Below are 23,962 nucleotides of genomic sequence, written 5' to 3' on the forward strand. Positions count from 1 at the left end.
TCTTCCCATGGCTTGTTGGGAACAGGAAGAGAAGTATACATACCCTTGTGAAAAACTGACTCAGCTTGAAACTATGTAGCACAACGATTAATCACAGATTTAACATGTTTATCCATACATGGCCAATAAAAGTGTTCATTTAGGATCTCCAATGTCTTGTTAATCCAAAAATGACCAGCTAAACCACCTCCATGTGCCTCTCTAATTAGCAACTCCCTGATTGAATCTTTTGGGATGCAAAATCTGCTTCCTTTGAATAAAAAACCATCTTGCTCAACATAATCTCTTTTGGACTCAGCAGGAGAACAATTCTAAATAGGAGCAAAGCTGGATCAGCTTTATATAACTCCTTAACAAATGGGAATCCAAGAACTCTAGCTTCCAGAATTGACAACAAAGAATATCTTCTTGATAGAGAATTAGCAACAATATTAGAAGTACCAACCTTGTGTTTAGACACAAAGGAGTACATCTGCAAGAATTCAACCCATTTTGCATGCCTTGGATTCAGTTTGTGCTGACCATTAATGTATTTCAATGCTTCATGATTAGAAAAGAGAACAAATTGCCTTAGCTTCAAATAATGAGACCAGTGATCAACAGCTCGAATGATGGCATAAAACTCTTTATCATAAGTGCTATAATTTATCTTAGACCTATTTAGCTTTTTCACTGAAATAAACTACTGGTCTTTTTCCTTGCACTAGCACGACTTCAATGCCAACACCACTTGCATCACATTCAAGTTCAAACAGCATATCAAAATTAGGCAGAGCAAGTATAGGTGCTGAACTTAGCTTTTATTTCAACGATTCAAATGTTGATTGGGCATAATTGGACCATTCATATACTTATTTCTTCAAATAATCAGTAATTGGAGCAACTAATTTGGAGAAGTCTTTGATAAATCTTCTATAAAATAAAGCTAAACCATGGAAACTTCTGACTTTAGTGATGGAAGAAGGACTAGGCCATGATTGCTTCCACCTTAGATGGATCCATTGAAATGCCTTCGTCAGAAACCACATATCCAAGAAACACTACTTTGCTGATAAACAATCACACTTCTCCAGATTTGCATATAATTAATACTGCCTTAACAGCTCAAATACTTTCCTCAAATGATCCAAGTGTTCTTCTTTAGTTTTTGAATACACTAGAATGTCATCAAAGTAACAAACACAAACTGACCAATAAGTAGTCTGAGCACTTCATTCATAAGTCTCATGAATGTGCTGGGTGCATTAGATAATCCAAAAGGTATAACCAGCCACTGAAACAATCCACCCTTGATCTTGAAAGATGTCTTCCATTCATCTCCTTCTTTCATTCGAATCTGATGATACCCACTTCTAAGATCAACTTTGGAGAATACACATGAACCATGCACATCATCCATCATATCATCTAATCTAGGTATGGGATACCTATAATTGATGGTGATGTTGTTAATAGCTCTGCTGTCTACACACATTCTCATGGAACCATCTTTCTTTGGAACCAGCAAAGCTGGCATTGAACAAGGACTGATGTTCGCTCTAACATAACCCTTTGCAACCAGCTCATTTACTTGCTTTTCTAATTATTTTGCTTCATGAGGAGAACATCGATAAGCTAATTTGTTAGGAAGAACAAACCTATGTACAAGATCAATTTGATGTTCAATACCACTGATTGGTGGTAAACCAGCAGGTAATTCACTTAGGAAACCATCAGAAAATTCGGATAACAATGGTTTTACCCGAGCTGGTACTTCATCATGCTGGTTCAACTCATCGATTTCGACCAGTAGTAACAAGTAAGCACCAGTAGTACCCTTTAAATTAGTATCAACTTCAGCTTGATTCATAAACAAAGTTTTATCATTCTTAGCAGTAGGGTCAGCTCTAGGTATTTCACTAGGCTTTAAAGAAGTAAGGGTGATCTTCTTACCATTCACATACAATGAATAAGTATTTTGATGTCCATTATGATAGACATACTTATCAAATAACCAAGGTCTTCCAAGCAACAAATGACAAGCATCCATAGGAATAACATCACAAGTAATCTCATCCTGATAAACGGTGCCAAAAGAAAATGGAATAGTAATTTGGCGAGTAACCTTTACCTCACTGCCTTGGTTAAGCCACTGAAGCTTGTATGGATGAGGATGCTTCTTTGTAACCAGATCAAGATTTTCCACCATGTGAGCGGATGCTGCATTTTCACAGCTGCCTCTATCAATAATCAGGCTGCACACTTTGCCCTGGACTGTGCACCTTGAATGAAAGATGTTTTCATGCTGGCTCTTATCTTTAATAATCTCAGCGGAGTGCATTACCCTTCGATTCATTAAAAACTCTCCAATATCAGCAGCAACAAACTCTTCACTATCAGACTCATCATATGCTAGTTCAGTTTCAAAACCCCCTTCCAAATCTTCAATCTACTTTATTGTAAGAGCACGCTGGTTAGGACATTGAGCTTAAAAATGCCCAAATCCATGGCACTTGAAGCATTTCCTCCTATCATCTTTGGGACCAGCTACAACTTGCTCTTTGCCTTTAATGGCTTTGGATGCTGCCATGTTATGCTTAGGCAACATCGACAATTGACCCTTCATAGGCAGCATTGCTGGTTTGGAATAAGACTTGAAATTATTTTTCTTTTTAGCTTTTTTCTCCACTTGAATAGCCAGCTTGCAAGCACTATCAAAAGTCCATAGAGGTTGCATTTTAACTTGATCAATAATAGAAGCATTTAAGCCTCCAATGAGTCTTGCTATAGTGTGTTCTTCAGCTTCTTTGACATTGGCACGAATTTTGAGCTGCTCAAACTCTCTAATGTAATCAACAACATTCATGCTGCCTAGCTTTAGTGTATTCATTTGGATATACAGATCTTGCTTGTAAGCTTGAGGAATAAACCTCTTCTGCATACACTCTTTTAACTTGGACCAGGTTTTGATGGTCTTCTTTCCTTCATATTGCCTTTCCTTTTTTAGATTATCATACCACATGGAAGCATACTTCTTTAATCTGATTACAGCAACTTTCAAGCCCTTTTTATCATCATAACCTTTAACCTCCATAATTCGATCCATGGTCGGAACCCATTCAAAATTATCTTTATGATTAGAGGACCCTTCAAAATCAGGTGGATCTATCTTGATATCTTTCAAATCATCAGCTCGTTTCCTATGCCTTCTTCTTCATTGTGAAGAAGCATGAGATCCATCAGTAGATCCATGAATACCATCTTCAGATTCAGTACTAGAAAACACAATGGTTGTATATCCATTTTCAGATCTGGTTCTATTTCTTCTTGGCACACCATCTTCTAACAAATTAAACATTTTTTCCATTTGATGTTGTAGAGCTTCAATAGCTCTATCTCTTCGAAGATTATGAGCTTCCTCAAGAGTCATGTTTCTAGGAATCTCAGCCATTTCAAATCAGATCTGGAAATAAGCTTTTCAGCTCAAAACATCGTATGAACTAAAACAACAATAAAATTGATAAGAAAGCTTTAGATTAGCAACCTAAGCTCTGATACCACTTTGATGCGTAATTATAACTTTAAAAATGCAATTTAGAACAAGCTTTCTTCACCCAACAGATCTGAACACAAAACCCCCAATTTGTAACAGCAACAACCCAAAACAGAGTATAAAAACTCCAAAATAAGAAAACAAAGGATAAAGAATCCAAACCTTAAATTGATAAAGACACCACCACAATCAGAGATCTTGAAACACTCTAAACCTTCAATTACAGCTGATAAAGATTCCATCACATCTATAATATCAGATATGAAGATTTGGATTTTACCACAATATTTGATAAAGTAACACCACAAACACTGATAAAGAAATCACTCTTAGCCACCGGAATCAAAGATTCGTAACAACATAGAGATTTTGTAAATAGATAAGCTCTATCAAACTTTCATTCATTCATCAACCAAGTTTTACAATTACAAGAGCTCTCTATTTATAGGAGAAGCATAACAACTACTTTCTAGATAAGACAAAACATAAAAAGGAAATGGAGACAAAAAGGACAAAAAATTACAAATTAGCCAATAAGAATTAAGGACACAAATTGCAAAAAACCTGCCATTTGGTAGTGCTCATCCCATGATAAAAAGCAGCCAATGATAGATGAGAATCTTCCTTAGACAGCTAACATTCTAGAACAGCCACGCACATGTTAAGCATATGACTTGGCCGGTTTATTGAAGGCATAAGTAAACTTTGAATCGTATCAGCAAGTTAGCCCTTCAGAAAGAAAACAGTGTCGCCTGCTAGTTGAACTATGTTTCGTGTGCTGGTTGAACTAAAATTCTTCAGCTAGTTGAACTAGCCGATTTGTCTAAGTATAGCTTTGCGGGTCATTCGGCTGAGTGAATTAAAGCTTTACTGGCTGAACTAAACTCATTTGCTGGTCCGGCTACTGGTTCTTCTTCTGTGCTGGCTTGCTTTCAACTATCAAAAACTTTATTCTTGAAAACTTAACTACTTTAGTTTAAGGACTGAAGTAGGGTAACCCCTGACCCTTTTGAACCAGCTACAAAAACACTTAGATGATAAGAAAGAGATGGCAACACGACCATTGCTTAACCTAACTCGGGTGTAAAATCTTTGGAGCTTGTGCTGGTTGTGTTACTGGTTACACTGCCCAGCTCACCTGCATCAATTATATACGTAGATTTTTAAATAAGATAAATTCAGTAAATAAATCTAGTAATTTAATAAATAATTAATAGTTTAATATGGTAAGAGTTAGAGTGGAAGATTAAATAAAATTGTAAGAATAGTTGAATCGTTGAGATAAGAGCAACTAATGAAATATTGACTAATAATCTAATTTAATGATTAAATTGACTTTCTAAATGATGATCTAACGTTTAAAATTAAATATGCTTTGCTAATATTGTTTTTGTTATAATATATAATAGAGATAGAGATAGAGATAGAGATAGAGATAGAGATAGAGATTATTATTATTATTATTATTATTATTATTATTATTATTATTATTATTATTGTTATTATTATTGTTATTATTATTATTATTGTTATTATTATTATTATTATTATTATTATTATTATTATTATTATTATTATTATTATTATTAATATAACTATTTTTATTAAACAACACTTTTAATAACATACATAAATACGGTTACAATTTTTTAAATAACCAATTAAACATTACATAAACTAACACGTTATATAAACTAAAAAAAAAAAACGTTATATAAAATACGAATTCGGTAATTTTTAATATCAATCGTGTCATTGCTAACCATCTTTCCTCATCATTACTCTCTATTTTCGGATGATAATCTTCATCAATGAAAACAAGATGCAAGTGTATAGGTTCCTGTCTGGTCACTGCTCCACGTTTTATTCCATCTCATTCCTTACGCGTGTTAAGAAAATCGAATTTTTTCTTAGTTTCTTCATAATACATCATGTCTTAGTGTTCGATCGGTACCTTTTCTTTGAGAAATACATACAGTTTTGAAATATCCATCTGAGTATCTGACTAACATCAATGTTTTCAAACAATTTTTTTCCACCCATTACGTACCACTGATATTTTGGCGAAAACTTACCGTTGTTATATACTTCGATCGAAACGGCAGTGGGTTCCATGAGTTATTTTCTTTGTAAAAATAAGGAGGTTATTTGGTAGTGTGGAGTAAAGAGTGAGTTTGAATGTGTGAAAAACTATAATTAGATAGTGTTGTTTAATAGTGTATTAATTGTATTTAAATAATAATAATATTAATAAAACTATCCATTGCATATTCAAAAGTTTGAATTTGGCTCATGCTCACATATGCTTGGGAGAAAAAAATAGCAGCACGAAGTGCCAGAACTGATTTGAGGGCGAGGCCAAGCACACCCAATGCTAACGGCGCCCTCGAGGCAGAGGCGAAGGGCATGCCCAACACGAGGCCGTTGACAATGGTCTAATAAATACAAGAATTTATTCAACTCATTTTAGACATGAAGATCATAACAAATACAATCAAATGTGTTAAGCATAGAATAATAAATGTTACCTTAAGTAGATCGAATCTTTCTTTCCATCCTCTCGTTCTAGGAGAATCTCCGTACGAATTTATTTAGTTACAAACAATCTAAAGTAGCTTTCAATAATATTTTCTGATTACGTAGACTAATATAAAGAGAATTATAAAACTACAAGTGAGTGTAGTTACTAGTTCTTCAAGTGAAACTGCACGTAACCTCCTTTTGCTTCAGTTGATTGCTATTTATAGTAATGATTAGACTTGGCTAGGAGGTTTAAATGGAATGTGCAAGGAAAGTCAACGAATGAGGGTATTAAATCAATTTGGGCATAGGTTGGGCTAGGAGAACTGAATTCGCGAAGGATGTAGGTGTGGTTTGGGGTTTTGATCTGAATTTCGTTTGGCATCAAGGTGAGGTTTATGGTTTTGATCCGAATTTGTGTAATGAAAGCTGTGGGTGTGTAGTTTTGATCAAAATTCCTATAATACATTGTGTGGGTATGTAAACTGATTTTATTTGGTAGGAGGGATTGTGTACAACCCGAATTAATAAGCTTGGATGGTTGGGGATGAATGTGAGTGTTGAATTTTTGATTGAAAGAAAGAGGGGAGATGAATTCGGTTTATACTAGGGTATAGTTATCGAGTTTATGCATCTTGCTAGGGTTTAAGTGTCGAACTTAAGCCTTGAGTGGTCTAGGATAGCTTAATGCATTTTAATCTTGCTTTCTTCAGTCCATGGATGTGTATTTAGGGTTTCCTGATGGTCTTACAAGTCCTTGTTGTTCATTTGTTGATCTCTAAGGTTTCCTGGTGATTCCTGGTACTTTTCGGGTTCGTATGAGTCTCCTTTGGTGAAATATTTGAAGTCCTAATACTTGTTGTTGATCTTACATACGTCCTTGGGTCGTTTCCCAAAGGTCCCGAGGCTTAAAATAGTGTTTAGGATGGATTAGGGTTGTGAATGTCTTTCTAGTATGCTTAAATCTTGATTTATCTTGATCTTCTTGCTCGGTTTGACTTTTCTCTCGAACTTTTGTTATTTCTTTCTTATGCCTCTTATTTGAGTGGTGGCTTTTTCAGTTTTTTCTTGTTGAGCTCTAGTTTGATCAATCAAGAGAATCCATGATTTTAGTGTTTCGGTGCAACCTTGATAATGATTCTTCATGATCTCTATGTATGTAGCTTGGTGGGCTCTTGGTTATAGATCATATATATGTCTTGTTTAAGTTTTTCCATGTCTGGTTGGTCTTCTAGTGCCTTGATTAGGTAGATCAAGGAGTTATATGATTCTAGGATTTAGAAAACCCTAGTTTTGTTACTTTGAGTTCCTGCTTCCTTAATTTTCTTTGTAGGTGTCTTGGATGGGTCTTGGGTTCATGTGGTCCTTTTTATAGATCTCATGTATTGGTTGTTAATTAGACTTCAATCCTGAGTTGATTCTTCACTTCTGTGTCTTGAAAACCCTAATTTATCTTTTCTTGGCTGAGCCTCTGGTTCTTTCTTTTCTTGTAGTGATTTCATCTTATCTTGGCCTTGATCCTAGGTTCTATAAGCTCATTTGGTTGTTAGTATGATAGAAAAAGGCAAGATGGTGACTCCTATGGTGATATCATCTCAAGGGTCGGAGCTTGTAAATAAAAAACTAGAGCTTGAAACTTTTAGAGAACTAAGAAAGTATAAAGATATTAGTGTGTTTTCATTCATATAATTCTCTAACTTGTATACAAACGACTATATGCTTATCTACAACTATTGTTATGCTACAAGCACAGCCAGTGATTGATATTGCATGAATTTTTACATAAATAAGCAATTATATCCCGAAACTAAATATATAATTGATTGAAATTACTGTCATGATATCCTTATTTAGAAACTTATTTCATTAACGAATATCTCAATAACTAAACGAGCATCATTATTCGAACTTGAATATACATTTCTATGTTGATATCGCCTATTTTATACATGTTTGATATATTAATTTAAGGCGATATTATTTCTATTTTAAGATAAATTGTGTCTATTCTATGAACAAATTAATGTTTTATGTGTTTGAAATAGTTAAAGTGATTTTGTAGGAAAAGTGGCAAAAAATGGTGTTAAAGGAGACTATAGTTGATAAAAGGACGAGAGTTGGATGAAGTACGGATGATGAATGAAGTAAAGTTAAAGAAAACAACCTCCATCTGTTCTACAACTGCCAGCTATTATATTGAATATCATAATTAAATTCCGAAAAAGAGAAAAGCAACTGACGGCTGAAAGAGAGCCCCCGGCTAAAACAGGGTCGGCAGCTAGAATGATGAATGTGTGAAGATCGAAAAATCTGAAGAAAATAATTCGAGCTACCGGCTATCAAAGAGCCTCCAGCTGGGCATCAAAGATTCTGGAAGAATTGATAAGGCCGGCCGACAATACACCCCAGCCACCAACTAAATTATAGAAGAATCGTCAACTATCTAAACAGTCACCGGCTGGAATGAAATTCAAATTTTTTAGGGTTTTGCTCCATAAATAGAGAGGCAACCTATAGAGTTTGTATGCAGTTTTCAGTTCATTTTTATTATGTTTTTAGTTAGTTTTCTCACAAGAATAGTTTGGTTTTACATTTAAGTCTTTAAGGATTCTGTTAGTCCCTTAAATAACAACATGGATATTGTAGAGGAGGGGTGAATACAATCCTTTTTGTTTAAACAAGTTATAAAACAGTTAAGCGTATTTAAACAGATAATTAAATAAGAGCCTTGGGTAATTTTCAACATTATTCTTTTATTGATATGAATCTCAAAGAATCATAACTATTTAATGGCGGAATAAACCAGTTGGTTGATACAGATTACACCTAAGTATAGCTAAAGAGGATATCTTAAAGCTATTATAAGTTTGGACTCTATTTAAATAAACTCACACCACTAAATATTACAATAGTGAAAACATTTATTTATAGGAGTCCTATTATCCACGTAATTGATCTATTATCCACTGGTACATATGATGTATGTACTTGTGTAGACAACTGTATCAGAGAGCGTGCTCTCTTTCTTTCCTCTTTGGTAGCTATTTGCAGGAACACCCCAATTCGGTTTGGCACCACTATTTGAATAAACAAATAGAATGTTGGGTTCCCTAGGCGTTGACTTACAAATGTCTGCACATGCGTTAAACTTCTGCATTCCCACATGGTCTTGTAAGGTCACTTGTCAGCCGCCGATAGTTGTCCTTTTCTGTTCAACTTTGTCTTCGACTTCTGTTGAATAGTAAAATTTATGTAGACCACACAGAAAACTTGTATGCTTGTAATGGAGCATAAATCTTCTAAGTGTTGTATGATGCTACCAGCTATGTTGGTTCTTCTACTGGTTCACTTGATCTTCATAATTTGCTAGGCACACATCATGTGCTGGTTGAAGAATACTGTCTACCTTGTGCTGGTAGACCAGACAACATACTGGGACACTTGACACACCAACAAATGTTGTCTATACATAAATAAACCTATGCTGGCTACACATAACATTTTAGTGTACATAATTGCTGTTTTATCATAATTAAATCCTTAATCATTTTAGGGACTCTAAAGATTCTCCTAACGCATTATTCTGCAATTCTTTTGAGGTATTTCTTATTTACATTCAATGTTTACTTTTATTTTAATGTTTACTTTAAATCTTGCTCTATTTATTTGCTTGATTCTTGCTATTAATTGCATGATGAGCTAAGCTTGTTAGTATTCACTTGGGGCATTAAGATGAACCCTAGTTAGAATTAATGATTATTTTCAAGATGTTTTAATAACTTGTATGAATTAGAATTTTAATGTTTATGCAAAGAACCATTGATTATGAAACGTGTGACGACCCGGAAATTTCTGACCAAATTTAAACTTAATCTTGATATGATTTTGACACGATAAGCAAAGTCTGTAATGTTGAGTCTTAAAACTTTTGAACTGTTTACATTCATTCAATTACCCTTTGACTATTTCTGACGATTCACGAACAATTAATTGTAATAAGATACGTGTGTATGTATATATAAATAATAATTCAAAATACAATTTGAAGTATTATATGTTGTTGTTATTAAAAATTAATGAAATAAAAATAGGATATTATAATAATTATTATTTAAAATATATCTCTATATATAAATAAGTAAATTAAAAATAAATATTAAATGATTGTAATACTCGTTTAATGTTTCGATTGATATTAAGCAAGTTAAATTCAAACTTATGTAATTTTAAAATAAACGGTGATCCGAAAATAGGTTCTATAAATTTTAGGCTTATTAAAAATGTATTTAGGATCTAGTTATTTAATTTTAACATTTTTTATATTTTACCTAAAAATGAGAGGGACAGTTGATGTAACTTTTATTTAATAGTTAATGACCGAATTTTATACCAAAATCACTTAAATAAATAAAGATAATTACTGTAAAAATATAGAATTTTTCTGAAGACTTTTATCCGCCACTGATTTCAAATAGTGCACGATATAATAGTCCTTGAAAAACTGTCAGTATAACGATCCAAATTAAACAGCTGCTCACTGTTTTCTCATAACTTTTCAATTGAGATGGATGATATTTTAATTTTTATATTATTTTATTGTAACACGTTTGATTACCATAACATATCATATTACAGTGTTTTGTGTTTATTTTCAACTTTTCAATACAATAAAATAACTATATAAAACTCCCTCATGTCTTTAGGCAAGACCACACACCACTTATTTTTCCTTTCTTTCTCCAACAAACAAACAACAATAACAATTACAAATATAAATACTCCGAATAAAATTTGTAGATTAGGTAACCAATCCATCATCTCCTTCTTTATGTCTTAGAACCTCCATCATCACAACCGGTCACCACCATAGCCGAACACCATCAAAACCATCGCACCACCATTCAAAGAACCACCGCCACTATCATTTTACTACCTTTGTTGTTATTTTTATAATTTACAGTTAAGATCTATCACTTATCTACAAGTTTAGTCAATCTGTTTTGATTGTCCAAGAATCACCATTAAACACCACCACCGATCACCCTCACACTCAAAACCATAACCATCATCCATGATCAATCTGCAACGACAACAAAACCAAACCGAATCATTCACTAGTCGGTTGTTCCGTATTCAGTCTAAATCAAAACCATGTACTATTATTATATGATCGAACTACTATTGTTATGATGTTTCTACTTCGACTGCTAACTTTCCTTTCTGTTTGCTCCTGATCAGCTTGCAACAAAATGAAAGCCAACACAAAACAACCCATCAACCATCATCTCATTCTATATATACATGATGATATATATACGTACAGCACCCATTGATCACCATACACTTATGTACTGCTTCTTCCTATTTTCCTGCGTGAACCACAAACCTATGATTAACCATCTTCAACTAAACCCTACAAACCATTGTTCAATCATTGCTACTGTAGCTGCTATATTGTTGCTGTCACTGCAGCCTTCGAATAGACCCAACACCACGAACCAACAGCTTCAAACTATCATCAAGAACCTATAACACCTAGACCCATTTGCCATAACTGCTGCTATATTCTATTTCTAATTCCTATGATCATTCGACCACCATAATCATCATATTAGATCACCAATCCAACACCATTATCAAACCCGGTCAAGTGGGTTCTCTTTTACTTTTCCTGTTCCGATCACCCGAACCATCATCAACCGGTTAATTAGTCATTCTTATTTTAATCGTAAACCGAACCCCACACTAAACCAACAACATCGTTATCAAGCCATTACCAAACCTGCAACATCATATCATTTATTATTACTACTTCTAGTTCGGTTCATAACCATCACTATATATATATATATATATATATATATATATATATATATATATATATATATATATATATATATATATATATATATATATATATATATATATATATATTTGATGATGCGATGATGATGAGGATAATACAAAGAAGATAATGATACATGATAAATTTAATGGAGACGTGCGATGAAGATGATGACGGTCTGCGATGTTATTCTGTTTCCACTATTTTCATTCGTTACATGATGCTAACCCTCGACTGTTGCTATGCGTGATCCTCCTAATCAAAAACTATAAACCGTAACCCTTTTACTGAAAATATAATTTGGGCCAAATAAATGTTTTTGGATCGGGCTATTGTTGGGCTGAGATGATCCAAATTTCTGTTGGGCCGTAATTGTAGTTGGGCAAGGGATTGCATGTTACTGTGACGTGAATACAATGAAAATGATAAACTGTCTGGTACGCGTTAAATAAATAATTGTGTGTATTGTTACAAGAAATAAGAAACGGTTCAATGGTTTGGAGGATGTTTGTGTAATGAGAGGTCTTGGGTTCGAGTTCCGTCTGGAGCATTTCTTTTTAGAAGGGTATACACTATTATTCTCATTTCCATTATTATTATTATTATTATTATTATTATTATTATTATTATTATTATTATTATTATTATTATTATTATTATTATTATTATTATTATTATTATTATTATTATTATTATTATTATTATTATTATTGTTATTATTATTATTATTATTATTATTATTATCAAAAATATTAATTTTATTATCATTATTATTAAATTTTTCGTTATTATCATTATTATTATTATTATGAGTACTACTATTATTATTATTATTATTATTATTATTATTATCATTATCAAAGTAATGATTATTATTATCAATTTTATTAGATATGTCATTATAATTAAAAATTTTCAAAGTTAACATTTTAACAAAACTATCACTTTTATCAAAACTTAACATTATTAGTAAAGATATTACCTTATCCTTTATTAAAAATTAACATTTTATATGAATATTATCATTAATAAAATGATTAGTAATATCATTATTATTATTACAAATAAATACTACAAAATTATTAATATAAAGTTTTAATACATTATATGATATTTCTAAACATCATTATAGGGTATTTATAATAAATGATACATCATATACTTTAAATTTTGATATATACATAAATTGTTAAGTATCTAAAATATATAAATGAATATAGTAAATAAATTATTAATATAAGAAGTATATTAATAATATAAATATAAGAACTGGTTAATTATCATCATGAGTTTTAATAGAAATACAAATGATATAGGTTCGTGAATCCGAGGTCAACCCTACACTTGTTATATGACGTCATATGTATTTTTACTACAAAATACAGTATGGTGAGTTCATTTGCTCCCTTTTACTCTTTACATTTTTGAGACTGAGAATACATGCGCTGTTTTTACAACTGCTTTATCAAATACTTTTGAAATATATTTTTGAACTACGAATACATGAAATGCTTTTATAAATGTTTGACGAGATAGACACAAGCAAAACATTCCTCGAATGAATTATCATGCAGACAAAAGTTCTGTGGATTATTATTGAATTATGTGGACTTGATAATTGCCACTAATTGTTGTGAATATTTCCCCTGATTATTATTGCTTGGTAACCTAAGAATTAGGGAACATCACTAATTTTGAGAATTAGTTCACGCCTAATTCACGCGAATCCTAAAGGTAGCTATCGGGTTTAACACCCCAACCCAGAATGTTCACTAGACGGATGAGCTAGTGGGCGTGGTGTTTAGTACTTCGAAGTTTATATGATTATTATACAGACGAGATGTTTTGTTTAGGGGATGTTATTATGCGCATTATATGTTAAGGTCGGTTACCAAGCCAAGCTATGAAAGAAATGAAAAGTGAATGTTATGTATCGAGAGAATGATTTATTACACAGGTTATGTGTATGTTATTTTTGTGCACGAGATATGTGTACGGTTATTAAGATTTATGAAAGATGATTTCGTACACGAGAAAGGTGTATTGTATTTAAAAGATATCGCATGTACATTACAGGTGGGTATAGGATTCGGGCCCATTTGTACCATGCAGCATTTCAATCTTGTGGTCTATCAAAATGATGAATTTTATTGTTTTATGATAAACCTATGAACTCACCAACCTTTTGGTTGACACTTGAAAGCATGTTTATTCTCAGATATGAAAGAAATCATCCGCTGTACATTTTCTCATTTTAAAAGACATCATTTGGAGTCGATCATCGCAATGGGACCAGATGTTGGTTACTTCGTCCAGATGGATTAGGACGGGGTATGACATGTGGTATCAGAGCGGTGGTCTTAGCGAACCAGGTCTTGCATTAGTGTTTCTAACTGATAGTTGTTTAGATACATTAGTGAGTCTGGACTTCGACCGTGTCTGCATGTCAAAAGTTTTGCTTATCATTTAGTGTCAAAAATTATTTGCTTATCATCCTTAACGTCTAGACACGTCTTACTGCCTCTATTGCATAGACAGTGAATAGATAAAATTCATATCTTAGCGTATCTGATAATTCATATCTTAGTGTATCTGATAATTCATATCTTAGCGTATCTGATAATTCATATCTTAGTGTATCTGATAATTCAAATCTTAGCGTACATGCTACTGTAGACTTTGCTTGACAACTTCCGTAGATTCCTCCGTAACTTATGGAATTTTAGTATTATATATGCATATGTAAATTATGTATTGCAGGGTACTAATCTACATCCTATATTCTATTTCTTATCAAAAATCCTTCATCTGATCGTACGAGATGAATTCCTCAATCAGTTCGAGTCCTCATATTCCGATAGCTATTCTGATAGTTATTCCGACAGCTATTCCGACATGGATGTTCACCTAAGCTCCGGAAACAGCATCACTGGAATGAATCAACCAATCAGCCATCATCAATTCTGGATTAGTTGGGGCTGAGTTCGTAGTTGACTTAATCAATGAAGGCGAGAAAAAGGCGATACTTTCCATCAACCAAATTTCCCTCTTGGAGAAGAACCTGAAGCACTTACTGACGAACCTGTTTGTCATAACCCGTCCTTAACCATAAGAACGAGTTAGATAACTTATGATTTCATTGCGAGGTATTGACCTCTATATGCGACATTTTTAAAAGAACAACTGCATTTATTTTACATTACAAACCATAACTCTTATGTTAATACAAGCTTTAGACAATATAAAGATGATTATCGTTTAGCGATAATCTTAGACATACAAACTTTACATGTGATGATAACAATACGATTTCTAGCATATTTTACATTACAATTCCTCGGATATGCAGTTTTATTTTTGACACAAATATGCATACACAAGATCTTTCTTAAATTCAACATGTTGCAACGAAAGCTTTTAGTTATCACCTGAGAATAGACATGTTTAAAACGTCAACATAAAGTTGGTGAAATATAGGTTTAATGCCGGCAGCGGTATAAATATAGACCACAAGATTTCATATGTAAACATTTTAATAAAAATATTCTAAGTGGTTGAGCACTTGGTAACCATACTTAACATTTAATCACGTCGCATATTCCCTTTATTATGAAATCTTACTACACCGTACCAAGTGTAGTCACGAAACGAAGTACTGTGCAACCGTTGAATACTGGTCGTCCAGTCCGGTAGGGGTTGTCAGGCCCGATAGATCTATCAACATGATTCGCGTTTACAATACCGCTGTAAATAATAGTTACCAAGCTACAGGGAAGTATGCCAGTGGTACAACTCAACTTAGAATATATTTTTCAGTTACTTGTGTCCATAACGTAAAACATAAAATACATGTATTCTCATCCCGAAATACTTAGAGTTTAAAAGTGGGACTATATACTCACTTTGCCTTGAAGATATATATATTTTGACTTGGTCTCCGGTTGATATCACGAACCTATCCATATATAATATATCAATATATTTTCATTTTAAACAATCGTCACATATTTATACTTATAATACTTTTAATGTCTTCTTAGTCCGTAGTTAGCAATTCAATTTTAATGGTTCATATTTAGGTGTTTAGTAAATAAATAAAACCCCCATCGAAATAAATAAAACCCCATTGTATTCATATTGGTCGGGATTAATCTTGACCCACGGTACCGGTATTGTCAAATGACGTGTTGCGTACAATCATGGGATCTTATGATTAATCTTCTCGTATTGTTTACGGGTGATCCTGAAATATATAAAATTAAATTATGAGTACATATATATAAAATATCATGTTATTTTAAAAAGATGTGATTTATTAAATTTTTCTCCAATTATTTTCGTGGCTAAACTAGTTTTGGATATCCGATCTTGTTTTGGTCATAGTTTCTTCGTTACAACTCCGTTTTCGTTGGTTCAACTTGCCACTTCCTTGGATCGAGTCCTTCTTTAAGAATATGAACTGTAAATACCTTAGTTTGTATTCAAAATCACAGGTCATAGGTCAAACTTTAGTGAAACTCATGAAGTTGATCATTTTCCATCATGTAAACAACCTTAAATGATTATTTTTCTAAAAATACTTATACTTTGAGTTAAATCATGAAATTTTTATGTGTTAACATATTCATAGTAAATATCAATTTTACAGAAAATAAGCCTCCAATTCAAAGTTCAAAATAGTTTTTAATTATCCAACCCAAAACAGCCCTCGGTTGCACTCCGACGTCGTAAATTCAGTTTTTAAGGTGTTCTTTGAAAAACCAAGTTTTACCTTGTTAAGTTAGCATATATTTATGATATATTACAGGTCTTGAAGTATTTTAAAAGTTAAGTTAGAAGGATCTATTTAGTTTGCAAACAAGTTTGAAAACATTCAAACTATGTTCTTGTTGTTAAAATTTTATACCATAAAATAAGATAGCTATATATATATGAATCAAATAAGGTTATGAACAAAGTTACTACCTCAAGTTACTTGGACAAGATTTCTGTAAAAGAGGAGTAAAAATCTAGAACCAAAAGAGTGATGGAGTTGGATGAAAGATTGAAAGTAAACTTGTGTTCTTGGAAGGATTCTTGAAGTGTTTTTGTAAGGGTTTTCTTATGGTGATTAAGTGATGTTTTTGAAGCTAGATCTTCATGGTAACTTTGCTAAATTGATTAAGGGTTTAAGGCTTATAAGTGTGTGGGTGTTTAACTAAGAAATGAAGATAGAATTTGAATCAAATGATGATCCCCCCCCCCCCATGGTCTTAAAAACGTGAATCAAGGGAGACAAAGACAAGTTTTCATGTTGTATTTTTATGTAATTAGTCAATCAATCATACAAAAGTAATTACCTTATACATAAGGCATGAACAAGGGCTGGTTGGTGGTGATTTTATGTGTATGTACCAATATTAAATACGTATAGAAGCTAGGTATGATACGGGTACATATACTCTAGATATACGTATAGAAATCTTGTGAAAACGAAACGAGGATTCAAATATAGCTATCTTTTGTGAATATACTTATATTGTTTTATGTATTTAAATCCTTAAAAAGTGATTAAATACATTACTTATACGATATATGTATAAACATTATAGGTCATAAGTATTTATGTCAAATAACGTTACGTATGGTTATTGTTTTGAAAACTTAAGTTAGTAGTTTCAAAATATACTTATAACTTATTGTTATTAATACAAAATGAGATATTAAAACACTCATAAATCATGTTAAATATGTATATATACATATATATACACAAACGTATAATTATCATATGTTATATAGTTCGTGATATCATCGGTCAACTAGACGGTCAAACGTTGTGTAAAACTCTTTTCGAAAACATAAGTTTCAACAATTTGGATTGCTTATCATGTTGGTAAGGTTTAATTTATGTAAATATTAATCTTATAAGTATAAATTGATCGAAAAAGTCCGGGTCATTACAGTACCTACCCGTTAAATAAATTTTGTCCCGAAATTTTAAAATTGTACCTATTTTGCATCATCGGGAAACAAGTGTGGATACTTTTGTTTCATCTGATCCTATCGTTCCCAAGTAAACTCAGGACCTCTTCGAGCATTCCAACGAACCTTAACGATCGGTATGTTGCTCTGCTTGAGTTGTTTAACTTCACGATCCATGATTTCGACTGGTTCTTCTACGAATTGTAATTTCTCGTCAACTTAGATTTCTTCAAGAGGAATGGTGAGGTCTTCCTTTGCAAGACACTTCTTAAGGTTTGAGACGTGAAAGGTATTATGTACTCCGGCGAGTTGTTGCGGTAACTCGAGTCGATAAGCTACCGGTCCAATGCGTTCGATGATCTTGAACGGGCCTACATATCTTGGGTTCAGTTTACCTCTTTTACCGAAACGTATTACACCTTTCCAAGGTGACACCTTTAGCATAACCATGTCACCGATCTGAAACTCTAATGGTTTCCTTCGGACATCGGCGTAGCTCTTTTGGCGACTACGGGCTGTTTTCAACCTCTCCTTGATTTGTACTATCTTCTCAGTCGTTTCGTGTATGATCTCGGGGCCAGTTAATTGTCGATCTCCTACTTCATTCCAACAAATAGGAGATCTACACTTCCTTCCGTACAATGCTTCGAATGGCGCAGCTTTAATGCTCGCATGATAACTATTATTATACGAGAATTCTGCTAATGGTAGATATTTATCCCATCCGTTTCCAAAATCGATCACACATGCCCTGAGCATGTCTTCAAGAGTCTGAATCGTTCTTTCACTTTGCCCGTCGGTTTGCGGATGATATGCGGTGCTCATATCCAAACGAGTTCCTAGTGCCTCCTGTAGTGATTGCCAGAACTTTGAGGTAAATCTACTATCACGATCAGATATAATGGAAATAGGTATTCCATGCCTTGAAACAATTTCCTTTATATATAATCGTAATAGTTTCTCCATTCTATCCGTTTCCTTTATAGGCAAGAAATGTGCAGATTTGGTAAGACGATCAACAATTACCCAAATGGTATCGTATCCCCAGGCAGTCTTTGGTAACTTCGTGATGAAATCCATGGTAATACCATCCCATTTCCATTCTGGGATTTCTGGTTGTTGAAGTAACCCTGACAGCTTCTGGTGTTCTGCTTTGACGTTGGAACAAATTAAACACTCCCCAACATATGTTGCAACGTCTGTCTTTAAATTAGGCCACCAATAATGTGTCTTAAGATCTTGATACATCTTTCCAACTCCAGGATGTATCGAGTATCTTGTCTTATGTGCCTCATTCAATATCAACTTCCTTAATCCTCCCAACTTTGGTACCCAAATACGATTTGCAAAATATCGAATTCCATCTTCCCGTATAACGAGTTGCTTCTCATACTTCTTCATTATTTCATTTCCTATATTTTCTTTAGTAAGTGCTTCTCGTTGAACTTCTTTGATTTGTGAGTTTTGATTCATGCGAATTTTTATGTTCATCGCTCGTACTCGAATTGGTTCTCGTTCCTTTCTGCTTAGTGCGTCAGCCACCACATTCGCTTTCCCGGGATGATAACGAATTTCACAATCATAGTCGTTTATTAACTCGACCCACCTACGTTGCCTCATGTTCAGCTGTTTCTGATCAAAAATATGTTGAAGGCTTTTATGATCAGTAAACACAGTGCATTTAACCCCATACAAGTAGTGTCTCCATATCTTCAATGCAAACACGACTGCTCCTAGTTCTAGATCATGCGTCGTATAATTCCGCTCGTGAATCTTCAATTGTCGGGATGCGTATGCAATAACTTTCTTCCGTTGCATAAGAACGCAACCAAAACCTTGTCGCGAAGCGTCACAATATATTTCAAAATCATCGTTCCCTTCTGGTAACGATAAAATAGGCGCCGTAGTCAACTTCTTTTTCAGTAATTGAAATGCACTCTCCTGCTCAGAAGTCCATTCATATTTCTTCCCTTTTTGCGTTAACGCTGTCAACGGCTTAGCTATTCGGGAAAAATCTTGAATAAACCTTCTATAATAACCGGCTAAACCCAAAAATTGGCGTATCTGCATTGGTGTCTTAGGAGTCTCCCATTTTTCAATGGCTTCAATTTTTGCTGGATCAACCTGAATTCCTTTGCTACTAACAACGTGGCCAAGAAATTGCACTTCTTTCAACCAAAAAGCACACTTAGAAAATTTAGCATATAGCTGTTCTTTTCTCAACAACTCTAATATCAACCTTAAATGCTGCTCATGCTCTTGCTCACTCTTGGAATAGATAAGAATGTCATCAATGAAAACAATAACAAACTTATCTAAATATGGACTACAAACTCGATTCATGAGGTCCATGAATACAGCTGGCGCATTCGTCAATCCAAACGGCATGACCAAAAATTCGTAATGACCGTAACGTGTCCGAAAAGCAGTTTTCGGTATATCTTCTTCTTTGACACGTAATTGATGATAGCCCGATCTTAGGTTGATTTTCGAATAAACACATGATCCTTGCAGTTGATCAAATAAGTCATCAATTCTCGGTAGTGGATACCGATTCTTGATAGTTAACTTATTTAATTCACGATAATCTATACACATCCTAAAAGATCCATCTTTCTTCTTAACAAACAAAATTGGAGCTCCCCACGGTGAAGTACTTGGTCGTATGAATCCACGATCCAGTAATTCTTTTAACTGACTCTGAAGTTCTTTTAACTCGGACAGTGAAAGTCTATATGGAGCACGGGCAACTGGTGCAGCTCCTGGTACTAAATCTATTTGAAATTCTACAGATCTAAATGGAGGTAATCCCGGCAACTCTTCCGGAAAAACTTCAGGAAAATCTCTTGCCACAGGCACGTCGTTGATGCACTTCTCTTTTTCTTTCTTTTCGACTTTATTAACATGTGCTAGAATAGCATAACATCCCTTTTCTAAACACTTCTTGGCTTTCAAATAGTTAATGAGTTTTAGCTTTGAGTTACCCTTCTCTCCGTAAATCATCACCGGCATTTTATCCTTACAAGGAATGCGAATTGCCTTCTTGGCACACACAACTTCAGCTCCTACTTTGGACATCCAGTCCATGCCGACTATTACATCAAAACTTCCTAATTCTACGGGTATCAAATCAATCTTAAATGTTTCTCCGGCTAAATTTATTTTACAATCACGGCAAATTTTATCGGCTTTAATTAGTTTACCATTAGCTAACTCAATCATGTACTTAGCATCTAGAGGTAATGATGAACAATTCAATTTAGCGTGAAAGTCTCTACACACGTAACTTCTATCAGCACCAGTATCAAATATAATAGATGCGGATAAGTTATTAATGGTAAACGTACCCGTAACAAGCTCCGGGTCTTCACACGCCTCTCTAGCATTAATAACAAATGCTCTCCCACGTGTAGGTCCGATATTCTTCTCTGGATTCGGGCACTGGCTCTTATAATGACCCTGTTTCCCACATCCATAACAAGTAACAGTAGCCAAAGCAATTCTATTTGCATTAGTGGCAGGAGTCTTGGTACCATTTGTATTTGTAACGAGAGCCCTACAATCTTCAGCAAGATGACCCTTTCGATTACATTTGTTGCATACCACATTACAGTAACCAGAGTGATGTTTGTGGCATCGGTTGCATAAAGGATTTTGTCCTTTATAACCAAAGCTTAAACCACTACCCGCACCTTGCGTGATTTCTTGTTTCTTAAAAGATTGTTGTTGGTTACCTCGATCATAATTTCCATTCCACTTTCTTTTGTTACCTGATACCTTCACATCAGTATTGGATACTTTCTTATCCATGATGACCCAATCCATTAGCTCGTTTGCCATGGTTATAGCTTCATGAATTGTCTTAGGTTTCGATGCTGTAACATTTGCCTTGACCTTTTTGGGCAAACCATCTTTGTACATTTCAATCTTCCGTTCTTCGGTTGGAACCAATTCAGGACATAGCAAAACTAATTCCATGAATCGCTGATTGTAGTTGGTGATTTCAGTACCAACTGAAGGTTTTTCCTATGCCCAAGAGACATATTCAAATTAATGTGGCTAATATGTTATGATCCAAGTCGGGTCATACCCAATAACAAGCTTACCAACACTTTAAACGTATTTAATCTTAATGAATGGATCATTAAATAAATACACGACACTTGGACTTTAGAAAATCGGTTTTCTAAAGTATTATTACTTGAGATCAATTACTTGGATAATTTAAATGATAAGGATTTGATTATTTACAAGTTTTAAATAATTAAGTTGTGTCATTTTATAAAATGATTTATAAAACAAAAGTAACTAAGCAAATTAACAAGTTTTATAAAAATAACACATATTTTATAAAACCCTTCAAGGGTGGCGGTTTTGAGGGGATCAAAAGGATGTCTCCCATGCTTAGTTGCAACTCCAAGATGACACAACTTCAAAGGTGCATGCTCTACATGTTTACCTAGGTTTGACTCAAGTAATAAAAAAGACTAACATGCATTCAAAGATCAAGATACAAGGAAAAACACTCTCATTCTTTTCTTGCTGCAGCCTGGCCGAAAGTTTGGGGGTGAAGGGAGTGTTCTTGAGCTTGTTTGAATGCTTATTTTCAAGTGTCAATAAATCCTAACCATTGTATTAGGTGTTGGGAAAAGTTTGGGGTATTATCCCTTGAGGTTCTATACTTTTAGAACTTGCATTATCCATCCTTTTAAGGCAGCAGCTGGTCGAATTTTCCAGCAGCTACAGGAGGGTTTCAAGCTTGTGTTTAAGGTGTTTAAGGGTCTTAAACATTAGCAAGCTCAAGGGTGTTGTTGGTGAATCAAAGGCTAGGGTTTTGCTTACTTGAAAGTTCAAGTTAGGAGCCTATTTCTTCATCATCTTCATCCATTTTCTGCTCCATCCAAACAGCCCTCAAAATCCATTTTTAGGAGGTATAAACTCTCTCCTTCTCTTTAATTTGAGAGTATATTTAACAACTTGATCCTTGTGGGAATTAACTTCAAATTGGTTTAAAGATAACAAGTGAAATTTGATAATTACACGCTTCCGTTTATAATGATTCTTAAAAGGTTTTAAGACATATGAACTTGTTAAATCCCAACAATGGTATCTAGAGCCGAAGTTGTTGAAATATGCTTCGAATTGCTGTCTAAAACCCACTATATTTGCAATCTACTAATATGCATGAATGTAGATTGCAAAAACAAATGGGTTTGGGTGGGTTTGTAAGCTTGGCCGAATTTGTAAGAGGTTCCAAGAGGGTTTGGAACTTGCAAATTGGTCATATTTTGTTGTATGTAAAGTTCTCAATCCTAGCCTTGACCTTGTGTTGATTGCATGCTATATTTGGTTGATTTGTTATATTCATTTGGTATGTAATATTATTCATTCAATTGGCATGTAATAATTATTATTTTGGCTATGTAATTTGTTCTACATTTGGTATGTAAAATAGAATAGGTTGTATTTCATTTTCTAGATAAAATGTATTAGGATACATATTTTGTAAAATGAAGATACAAGATGATGAAGACTTGAAGAACACAAGGAGCATATGGATGCAAGATTAAGTGGGAGATTTGAAATCTCCTACTTTGTATGATTAACCCTTACCCGGTGACATTTGTTTTCGGCAAAACAAATGTCCACCAAAATGGCTAGATTGTGAACATACTAATTTTGCATGTGTGGTTGTTTGTATGATTATTATTTTGTAGGTTTGGTTGATACAATTAATCACAAGATTACAACAAACAAAACGACAATTTAATGGGTTAAATTAGACGTACTAAACACATGCAAAACGACAATTTAATTGGTTAAATTGAAAGCAACTAAAAACCTTAATAAATGGTTATTAAGAACAAGAAAAGGATAACGTATATAAAATGGTTTATATCTAGTAATTGGCTAAATTACAAGACATGAAATTGGTTTTTCATAAGTACCATACACTAAATGCATGTTAGTGAATGGCATAAAAGTTTTCTCAAAATAGAATTAACGAAAACTTAAAATCCCTTTTACAAACAAGGTAAACAAGTTTAACGCCATCCTATTGTGTGACACTTAAAAGTATTAGGGAACTCATGATGGGATAA

At 33.7% G+C, this 23,962-nt stretch overlaps 1 protein-coding gene across 1 annotated transcript; it reads right to left on the bottom strand.

Annotated features, from left to right (window-relative positions):
- Positions 1-1,582: 1,582 nt before the first annotated feature.
- On the bottom strand, positions 1,583-3,430 carry LOC139900979 (uncharacterized). The gene is made up of 4 exons (XM_071883722.1): positions 3,238-3,430; positions 2,534-3,126; positions 2,324-2,428; positions 1,583-2,056 (listed from the first exon to the last, which is right to left on the bottom strand). Exons 1-4 carry the CDS (start codon positions 3,428-3,430, stop codon positions 1,583-1,585), a joined length of 1,365 nt encoding a protein of 454 aa, XP_071739823.1.
- Positions 3,431-23,962: the final 20,532 nt, after the last annotated feature.

The sequence above is a fragment of the Rutidosis leptorrhynchoides genome, chromosome 3 (genome assembly GCF_046630445.1).
Source record: "Rutidosis leptorrhynchoides isolate AG116_Rl617_1_P2 chromosome 3, CSIRO_AGI_Rlap_v1, whole genome shotgun sequence".
Taxonomy (NCBI): Eukaryota; Viridiplantae; Streptophyta; class Magnoliopsida; order Asterales; family Asteraceae; genus Rutidosis; species Rutidosis leptorrhynchoides.